The sequence below is a fragment of the Neolamprologus brichardi genome, chromosome 3 (genome assembly GCF_056152115.1).
Source record: "Neolamprologus brichardi isolate AB-2024 chromosome 3, ASM5615211v1, whole genome shotgun sequence".
NCBI lineage: Eukaryota > Metazoa > Chordata > Actinopteri > Cichliformes > Cichlidae > Neolamprologus > Neolamprologus brichardi.
Genome location: NC_142106.1, coordinates 49,035,459 through 49,046,542, shown reverse-complemented (window position 1 = coordinate 49,046,542; position 11,084 = coordinate 49,035,459). Strand labels below are relative to the sequence as shown.

Here is an 11,084-nt window from a genome sequence, read left to right as displayed (position 1 = left end):
CTCTCCCGGCCTCTCAGGCATCCGGAACTTACCCAATTCTGGTTTGATCCCTGGCTTGGGATTGTGTGCTCCACAGATTAGACACATTTTGGCCTTCTCCCTTATCATTTCTCTGAGGTTAGGGTGCCACCAGTGACACAGATTTCTCTCCATTTGTGCTATTCCGACGTGTCCAAGTCCGTGGGCCTCGCTCACCTTCTGTTTCGCCATTTCGTCTGTTAGCACGGGACGCCCGTCTGGCCCCCTCCACAAGCCTCCATCCTGCCAGGCTCCCTTGTTTTTCCACACCCCCTTTTCCTCTGGGGATGCCTCCTCCTGGGCCTGTTTGACCTCCTCCGTTTGGTTAATTGGCCCTTCCTCTTCTGCAATTACCTGTATCATTTGTCTCCGTCCTTTATAGCCTGCTGCCTCCTTTGCGGCTTCGTCCGCTTTCTGGTTTCCTTTTGCCACCATGCTGGTTCCTTGTGAGTGCCCTTTGCATTTTATGATACTCACTTCTCTTGGATCGCCCAAGGCCTCCTCCAGTTCCTCCATTTCCTTCTTGTGGCAAATAGGTGCGTTGGTTGCTGTTCTGAATCCTGCTCTTTTCCATTGAGGCAGCTCCACGTGCGCTGCTCCGAATGCATACGCTGAGTCTGTATAGATGTTCACTCTCATATCCTTAGCTAACCTCAAAGCTCGAGCTAGGGCTATCACTTCAGCTCTCTGAGCCGACTGCTGTCCCTCAATCCTTTCTGCTTCTTTGACCTGATACTCATTTCCTACTCTACAGACCACCGCATAGCCAGTTTTTAGTCCTTCTTCATCTCTGTGGCAACATCCATCTGTGAACCAATCCTCAGCTCCAGGTATAGGTTCCGCCTTCAGGTCCTCTCTAATTTTTTCTTCAACCTGTGCTCTTTTGACGCAGTCATGTGGTTCCCCTGCTCCCATTAAATCTGCCATGTTAGTTCCTTCATGTGTGAATGTCAAATTTGGAGCCTCCAAAACTTTACTCAATTTCTGTTGTGCCCGTGGCGTCATACTAAATGCTTGTGAGTTCACGTACGCCACTATACTATGTGTAGTGAGTATTTTTAGTGGATGTCCTCTCACTACATGTGCTGTCTTCTGAATGACTTTGGCAACCCCTGCTGCATGTTGTGTGCATGTGGGATGTCTTGCTTCTGTTGGATGTAGTTTTATACTAACATACATGAGAACATCCCTACTCCCCCCTTTTTTCTGAAACAACACCCCGTTTACGACGGAGTTTGTTTCGGAAATATCCAAATAGAATGGCTCATCATAATTAGGTGTAACCAAATCAGATGCTCTTGACAGATCCTGTTTTAATGCAATAAAAGCGATTTCAGTGTCAGGCGTCCAAGGCAGTTCAGCCTTAAGATTTCGAACGCCAACTTGCTTCAGTAGGCCCCTTAAAGGGGCAGTTTTACCTACATAGTCAGGAATGAACTTTCTGCTGTAACCTGTCAAACCAAGGAAAGAAAGCATTTCTCTCACTGTTCGCGGTTTTGGGTGTGTCAAAATTTGGTCTCTGTGTGTGTTCATTAAACCCACTGATTTGTGTGCGATTACCCGACCCAAAAATGTTACCTCAGGTCGAACCAATTGCAACTTTTCTTTACTCACTTTGAAGCCACCCTCCGCCAATCTATTCAACACGACGAGCGAGGCTGCCGCACAATCCGCTGCTGACGGGGCTGCAATGAGAAGATCATCGACATATTGAATCAATGTACATCCATCTGGCAAATTACATGTTGACAGGGCCTCTTTGAGCACCTGATTAAAAATGCCAGGAGAAAGTGCAAAACCTTGTGGTAGACGTGTGTATCTGAATTTTTTGCCTCTGTATGTGAATGAGAAAATGTCTCTGAGTGACTCATGCAGTGGAAGACAAAAGAATGCATTTGCTAGGTCAATACAAGTGAACCACTTTTGGTCACACTTAATATCTGATAGTGCAGTGTAAGGGTTTGGAACAGGTACAGTGTTGGTGTGCAATATGGCATTAATGGCACGCAAATCATGTGCCATACGATACTTTCCTGTTCCAGATTTCTCCACCGGTAGAATTGGTGTGTTCCAATGTGAGTAAGATGGCTCTAACACTCCGGCATTTAACAGCCCTTCAATTGTTTCTGCAATTCCTTCTTCTGCTTCAGGTTTATGTTTATACTGCGGTCTGTTGATTGGTGTGTTTGATTTCAGGTGGAACAGGATAGGCGAACAGGTGGCCAGGCCAACATCTGCGGGCCCTTTGGACCACAAACTGTCAGGCAGTTTTGACAGTTGAGCAACTGCATCAGGATGATCTGTTCTCTCTCTTCCATATGTTTCTGAAATTTCTTGATGTTCAAGGGTCACTACATCATTAGACATACAAGTTATACGATAGATTTTGGAATTTGGTGCATAACATAAATTTGGAATTTGGGTGCTTTGCCACCCTGCGTCGTCCAGCGCCCGCCTGACCATTGGTCCCAGATCACATGCTCCATGACCTTCGTGGACCGCCAATGTAATGTGAGGGGCCGAATTTTCTCCCACATTATACCAAGGCAGTTGTTCATCAGTTAATTTTACAGCCGCGGCTACACCTTCTGGCCCAATGTAAATGTTATTTGTTTGCACATTCCAGCTCTGACCCTCAAGATCAGACTGGAATAGTTCACGATAGGTGTCATCATTTTCCCTGTCATAAAAAAGAGTGACGTGGTATGGATCTCGTGGTGGGGAGTAAACTGCCAAGCTCATTATCCAGGGTCTCCACAGTTGGAATTGACTTAGAATGCCTTCCTCCAGCAGCCTTCCCCAGTAAATGTCGGCTTTGGGTTGTTCACAGTTCTGAAGCAGATACTGAGTCTTTGAGTTTGTTCCCAGGCACGGGAAATGCTGTCCTCCTGGTAGAGTAACAGACAGTCCATCTGCAGAGCACATGATAGTAGCTCCCAGCTTCACGAGCAGGTCCCTGCCCATGAGATTCACTGGCACTTGAGGTGACACCACATATTGATGTTTCACAGTCTGCTTTCCCAGCTTTGTCACGGCTGGATCGGTCAACGGCAGAGTCATTGGAACCCCGGAAAAACCCACCACATTAACTGTGTGATAGGAAAGTGTGGCACAGTCTGGTGTTGCTCTCAATGTGGAATATGTTGCTCCAGTGTCCACTAGAAAGGGCAATTCTGTCCCTTCCACAGTCATTGACAGCATAGGGTCTGCCATGCCCATGCTGTTTGGTCTCTCCGGGCTCCTTCAGTACTGCTGCTGTTCCCAGCCCCAGTCAGCCACTGGGTACTGAGCGACTGGCGCTGCACTTGGGTTTGGGGCTTGATATGCTCCCCTGTACCCATTTCTCCCTCTTTGTGTTCCACGTGCCTGGGGTGGATAGCCTCTCCTTGGATAGCTTTGAAAAGATTCTGGACACTCTCTACTCCAGTGTCCCTCTGCTCCACATCTCCAACAGACATTCCAAGGCATGTTAGTGGGATTCCCTGTTTCACGAGCTCTTTGCGCTCCCCTCACTGATCCACCACGCCCTCTTTGCGGACCACCGGTTCCCCAATTCCCTATGGGTTGACGCTGCCTTGGTGCATTGACGGGCCACCTGTCATCAGAGCACAGACCCGGGTCTCCCTCTGGCCATTCAGGCACGGGACCAGGCCGGGGCCCAGCTATCATTATTTTCTTTGCGTTCTCCTTTTCCTCTCTCTTTTTCTCTCCAGCTTTGTTTTTTGCTTCTGCCAACTGCAATTTTAGCAACCACGCTTGCGCTTCTTCCAAGTCTTTTTTTTGTTTGTTCGCGGTATCTTGTTCCTCCTGCAACCGATGTGTTACATGTCTTTCCCACTGCACAGAGTCTGCTACAGCGAAATCTGGATTTTTCTCTAAGTCAGCTTTTACTTGGTTGGGCAGCCCTGCCAGCACCGCAGAATGGAACCACGCACGATGCTCACCTTCATTACCTGGATGGATACCTGTTTCTGACAACCACTGCTCTTTGGCTTTTGCTAAAAACTCCCTAGGTGTATGTTGGGGGTCCCAATTTATTTTAGGTATAGCTCCAATATTAGGGGTTGGGTACTTCTCACGAACTGCGTCAGATAAGGCACCTTGCACTTCATGGTATGGCAGATCATTTGCATACCGAGTTGTATGGGCTATAGCCTCTACATCAGCTAGTCCACCACCGAGCATACAGTGGCCAGCAATAGCACGGAAATCGCCAATGGCAAGTTCCTGGCCTTCGGTCAATCTACTTAATGTTCTTAGCCAACTCGCTCCTCCCTCAGTTATAGGTGGAAGTTGTTTAACCAATGCTTCCAAATCTCTTATTTTATATGGGCGGTACAGTGGTTCATTTTTTGAACCTGCTATTAAAGGAAGATTATAACTAGGGCCAGCAGCTCCTGGCTCTAGTGACACTTTTTTATAGCGAACCGCATGTTGTTTTCCTCTTAAACTGTGAAACATAGGCCTTCTCACTACTCTTCCTCCACGTCCCGATCTCAAATTTCTGCCTACATTTGAGTCTGACTGAACTACTCTGTCTGTTTCCTCATCACTCTCCTCTTCTGATGAAGTCGCACCATCTTCACTCTCCTTCCCTGGCTTAGCTTCAGTCAGTTTTTTCTTGACGTCTTTTAGCGTTTTTATTACTTCCGTTAATGCATTTGGATTTTCATGCATCCGGCCATAGACTTCTCCTCTCCAGTTTCTGTCCTTAGCCGTTGTGTCAGGTTTCTCCGACCTACTGGTTTGGGTCTGCCCTTCTCTTGCTGGTGTTGGCAACTCCTGAAAGGTTGACCGTTCACTTCCATCTTCCGTTGAGATTGTATCCTCCATTTTAGGGGTCTGTTCAGTCTGTCTACTGTAACTTGGCTGTTCCTCCATTATTACTTCTGAGTCTGACATTTTTTCTTTACTTGGTGGGCGGGCAGGCGAGGTTAAGCCTTCATCTGCAGCTGAGGCTACCTTTCTCCCTCCCCCACTTTGGGGCTGACATTTAACTGTCACTGACCTTTCTTTGGGACGAACTGTAGGTGGGCTGGTATATTCAACGTCCGCTATTCCTCCAAGAACCACTCCAGTTTGTCCATCTGGACCATGAACTTGTCCCCCACCAAGAGTCATCACAGGCATGATGTATGAATGTGATGGGGCACTAGGTGATACTGCGGCCCAAGTATATAATTTTTGTGTGTGAGGTTTGTTAGCATCTTCTGGGTTTGATATTAAATCCTTCATTTGGCTCTTTATCTTTTTATTTTCCTCCTTCAGCTGTTTCAATGACTCCATGACATTTTCCATGTCTCCTGTTTCCTCCGTGACATCCTCCATCATCCAAGATGATGCTCCATTCCACAGGAACAGCCATTTACAGCACTTTGCATGGGTCTCCTTTAAATTCTTGATTTCTTTTTTGGCTTTCCAGTTAACTGAACGTCCCTCTGTTTCCTTTTCCAGTTGTTCCAGTTTCTGTTCGCATCTCTCTCCTTCCGTTTTAAACACAATGTTTAGGGCTATCTTCTCCTCCAGCCCTCTCTGTTGGGAGGCAATAATTTTCCTTACCTCCACATCCATCATTTCGCATTCTTTCTCCGCTATTTTTAATGATCCAGGGAAAGCCAAGTGAATGGCTTTTTTTAGCTGTTGCAGTTGCTCCTCCATAGGCCTAAATGCCCTAGACCCACTAGATGTCGCGCTGGAGCTGTTTGCCATTTTCCTGAAACACAGGCTTACCTCCCTCTCAATGACGTTACTCGACTCCTCCTCCTGGGTCACCCCACTACGTCTCCTTGAGAGCTCTCAGAATTAATCTCACCACTCCAACGGTCACAGTCTCCTCCAGACCTGCTCGGTGACACACAATTAACCCAGTGCGTCAGAGAGTTGACCGTGGTTTTATTAATGTTTACACTCAATCACAATGTTTCACTCTCCCATTTAATTTAATAAAACCAAATACATTGTGTGCTGTACTTTATGCACGCTACAGCCACACAGTTTAACACCTTCACACCAGCAAGTCGCCACAAAACCTGCGTCAAGGCGCTCTCGTATCACATAATAATAAATAAACACCATTTTATTTTAACCGGTGGGAGAGTGATGAACCAGTCAAACCCAAACTCCTCAATAGTTCACCATTTTACTTATTTTACTTCAACACTGAACAATCAAACTCCACTTAGTCTCATTTACTCCAGACACCATTAACCATTTCAATCACACAGTCACAAACAATTCATGTCAGCCACACAATTTCAAAAAGCCAATTATCTCCTTTTAAATAATTTCTCACTTCGGGACTTCTCCACCACTAACTCCACAAATTTTAAGAAAGCATATCAAATTCAGTACCGGTCATTACCGCTTGTACCATGGAGAAAACAAACATAGCCGCCTCTGTGACTTCATACTCGGGGTCATCCGCCTGTATGGCTAGTTCAATCACCCCTTTAAATAAAAGTAAACATCGACTAATGTATAGATCTAAGTCGTCCACATGTATTTCTGAACTTATTGACACCTCATAAGGGGCATCTCCCTCTTCTGTCTGTGCAGAACAGTCACAATTCACCTCCAGACGCCCCTCTACCCCTGTAACTTCAATGTGACAGGACGCTGATCGCAACATTATTAGGGTTTTTTATAACTTTATATGAACAGGAGTTTATCAATATTGAGTGGGGTTTTTTTTTTTTTTTTTTTTCAAATATGTGTGAATGTAAATGAATTTCTTTCTTTTCACAGGTCCACTTTATTGCGTGCTCATAGATTCACTTCTGTTAAAGTTATTCAACAAATATATTTTTATTTATTTATTCCTTATGGATTATGTCACGCTTATTAGTGGCTCATATGTACTTAAACTTATGTCTAGACTTGAACACAGAGGTAGAGCATCATTCCATCCTTTTCAGGGTGACAAACTCCACTTTCTCTGTATCAAGACAGCTCATAACCTTTTAACAATTTTATCTAAAGGTATTATTGATTAAGATTCTTCTAGGGGAATAAATGTGTGGTTTTCTAAGTACACTTAAATTTTGTCTCAAATTAGTTCACTACAATTCTCATCCAAATTGTAAACACTCACCTCAAGCATACACCACAATAACTCAGAGTTATATGTATTATATCTTATATTATCACAAGAAAGCAACTGGGTTAATCAAGCATACTTGTCTATAGTCTCACACTGAAAGAAAAAGACGCTCACAGTCTTATAACTTCATATATATCTTGCTTGAATCAAAAGCATTTTAAACTTTCCACTTTTCAGCCATGCAACACAAGAGAAATACGCCAACCACAGTCATTAATCATATATTCACAGCAATATTCAAAACTCATTTATATTATCATAATACACAAAACCAGCATGTTATTTACAGGGCTTTAACAATGCTTGCAAAGCATAATCATAACAGTCAATCACACTCTAAACAAAATGGACGCCCTCTGTGTACCTCACAGCAGCCACGTCATTTGCATGTTCACACACACAATCCAATCAGGCACGCAGCGCTGCAGCACGCTATCGTCACACACAGCCTCGTTTCACATTCAACTCTCTATTATATTACAAAGACGTCTTATATTTACAATCACTCTCAGGCCTGAAAGTTTTAGCGCCTACACAATTTTGACAAATTTAAGATAACGGGTCCAACCGAAGAAAGTCCAACTTTTTTGTAATCAATTAACCAGTATCAGACTCTAACTGTATCTGGCCTGATCTCTAAAGTCCCTAAGTCAATTTACAGTGCCCAAAAAAGCGCAGATACCGTTCAACACGGTAAGGAGACTCTAACTCCTAGTTATTCTGGAGTGCCCCAAGCTCCACAGTGACCAACTGACTATCCCTCAAAGAGGACAAGGCCTAGGCGTCCCTGACCTTGGCAAGCGTTACCTCTGAGCACTGCGCCTCCTAGTGGACTCCAACCACCGTTCTAACAAAATTTATAATACTTTTAAACAACAGACAACACCCAAAACAAGAGTATGACTGAGGCAGATGCAACGTTATGGAGATTGGAGACTCTAACTCGCAAAGTGACCAACACAGATGCAATCTTTAGACCAATGGAGACTCTAACTCACAAAATGACCAATTCCCTATCCAACTACCTGAGACTCTAACTCAGTATTATTTTCCTTTAGCTGAGACTCTAACTCAGTGTTTTTACCTTTACCTGAGACTCTAACTCAGTGTTTTTACCTTTACCTGAGACTCTAACTCAGTGTTTTTACCTTTACCTGAGACTCTAACTCAGTGTTTTTACTTGTAACGTTACTTCAAATTTCAACACTCATGAGATTTTCATCAAAATCAAAACAGGCCTTCACCAGTAATTTCAGTGAGTAGACTTTTAATTTATACAATCCAATTTGGCACAGTTTGGATTTACATTCAACAGGTTGTGCCTTACCTTTAGATGTGCTGGCCTGCCCACTCACGTCAGACCACTGGCTCGTGCCTGCCCGTTCGACCACCTCGGACCGTCCAAACCTCCAAACCTTCCCCCTCAATACCACAGGACGAGCCCCCAAAACTGTTACGGATTCAAATATTGAGGAGGGATACAGGAGGGAAAACCAAAATAACCACACTGGTCCGGCCGGGTCAAGTCAAACGATGATTTAATGAACACATGCGTGGGAGATGGACACCATACATCAGACAGCATCAGATCTCAATACAAACTCCACACACTCATTGTTTTATGAAAATCAGGGTATTAGAACGCCCCCTCATGCGTACAGATAATACAATACAGTCAATATTGACAACTTTAGACACATCAAGAAAAACATTCTCTTCGTCTCGAGGACAGACACTGGCTCCAGCGCCTCTCCTCGGAGCCAACTGTCCCCTACGGAGACACAACATTACAGCTGCAAGGTTTTCCAAATGATCAAGTTGACCTGTATATAATACGCTGAGTCAGGGATACAATATTAAATGCATGTTGGTTTAATGAACTACCATTACTTAAAAACTTAATAAATTGATTGATTGAATCTTTATTTTGAACATGTTAAAAAAGTACATCAACATAGAATCAAAAGAGACAAATAAACAAAGCAAAGTTTAGTTAAAAGATATAACTGAATAAAAATCACAAAGAATCACATAATATCAGTGTTATGTAAGCGCGTGCAACCTCCTGGGCCCAAAGTCATCCCACACCATGGATCAGCCAGTCATAACGCTGACTGAAGTTTTTAACCCTTATTAACTCGGGCACAACTCTTTAATAAGCAACAACTGCCATATGTATAAGGTGATCATGTTTACACCTGCAAAAAAGAGATCATATAATTGTTCTGACACCTGTAAATAAAAGATTAACACCAGGTTATAACAATCACTGTAATACAAAGGTTAAATGTAATGTCAATAACTTCAATCAATGTTTAATGCAATGCTTATTAAATGATTCTGATATAATGATGATGATTCTGCTAAAAATGAAGTAAAACACCCCTTTTCACCCGACACCCAGCACTGTCCGTCATCATGTCCAAAACACCAAATGAGGGAATATTTTATAGAAGAGTGGTTGTTCATCCCTTCGTGCCACTTTTGGAGTCACTGTCGAGGTTTGGCAGTGTGGCAGGGAGGTGTGTGTTGTGGCTCAGCTGCAGAGGGAGAGGTGACGTGGATGGTTGAAGGGGCAGCACCAGGAGAAGCTGGAGAGGTGTCGGGACCAAAAAGGAGCAATATTGTGAGCAGCTGGCACGCTGCTGGAGCAATGCCTGGGAAATTTATATTGTACATTGAAAAGTAATAAACATGAAACCCAGAGCACGGTGTGTGAGAGTCTGTGTCATGTGTGTGTCTTGCATTTACACAGCAGAAAGATTGTGAAGTTAACATAACAAGCAGAGCTTTGACAGATTTCAGAATTATAATTCACTATTTTGGTTTCCTTTCTTAACCCACCACTCTTCCTTTTTCTCACTTCCTCTCATCACCTTCTTCATCTTTGGCATCTTGCGTTCTGTCTTCGCCGCCCATCGTTTAACCGAAATGTTCACAGGATTGGTCCCCACTTTTAAATGAGCTAGCAGTTCTGAATGGAAATATCAGTTTGCTCTTTACTTCTTAGCATACGCCTGTTTCACTGAGCTCTTTAAGCTGGCCGTGTGAGAGGAATTTGTTAATTGAGTTAAGCACTGGCTTTTGCTTTCTTTCTGGGTGTTGTCATGTTCATGTTGTATGCAGTTTAAAAAATAAAAACTGTGCAGAAGAAATCATATAAAGCAGGGGTGGGAAACTCCAGGCCTCGAGAGCCGGTGTCCTGCAGGTTTTAGATGTGTCCTTGATCCAACACAGGTGATTAAAATGGCAAAATTAGCTCCTCAACATGTCTTGAAGGCTGTATCCCAATTCAGGGTCTGCAGCCTTAAAGGGTGCATTTTAAGGCCGATTACGTCACAGCGGCACGCCGAAGGCCGTCCCAATTCAAAGGCTGATCGAAATGCGGCCCTCAGATGCGTCCATTTGTGCGGGTGTCCGCTCTCCAGGCTCCGAAAGCCTTGCCAGCCCTTGTGATCGGGTGGCACCGCCCACCAGGCGTCTGAAAGAAAGAAGAAAAAACCCGGACCGGGCCGCCTGGCAACCCTTTGTGCGGGTGTCCGCTCCCCAGGCTCCGAAAGCCTTGCCAGCCCTTGTGATCGTGTGGCACCGCCCACCAGGCGTGTGAAACAAAGAAGAAAAAACCCGGACCGGGCCGCCTGGCCACCCTTTGTGCGGGTGTCCGCTCCCCAGGCTCCGAAAGCCTTGCCAGCCCTTGTGATCGGGTGGCACCGCCCACCAGGCGTGTGAAAGAAAGAAGAAAAAACCCGGACCGGGCCGCCTGGCCACCCTTTGTGCGGGTGTCCGCTCCCCAGGCTCCGAAAGCCTTGCCAGCCCTTGTGATCGGGTGGCACCGCCCACCAGGCGTGTGAAAGAAAGAAGAAAAAACCCGGACCGGGCCGCCTGGCCACCCTTTGTGCGGGTGTCCGCTCCCCAGGCTCCGAAAGCCTTGCCAGCCCTTGTGATCGGGTGGCACTGCCCACCAGGC

The 11,084-nt window shown here is 45.0% G+C and overlaps 1 protein-coding gene across 1 annotated transcript; it reads right to left on the bottom strand.

Moving 5' to 3' along the window:
* Positions 1-3,253: 3,253 nt before the first annotated feature.
* Positions 3,254-6,014, bottom strand: LOC148105254 (uncharacterized). The gene has a single exon (XM_087837792.1). It carries the CDS (start codon positions 5,725-5,727, stop codon positions 3,262-3,264), a length of 2,466 nt encoding a protein of 821 aa, XP_087693918.1. The 5' UTR covers positions 5,728-6,014; the 3' UTR covers positions 3,254-3,261.
* Between the last annotated feature and the right edge of the window lie 5,070 nt (positions 6,015-11,084).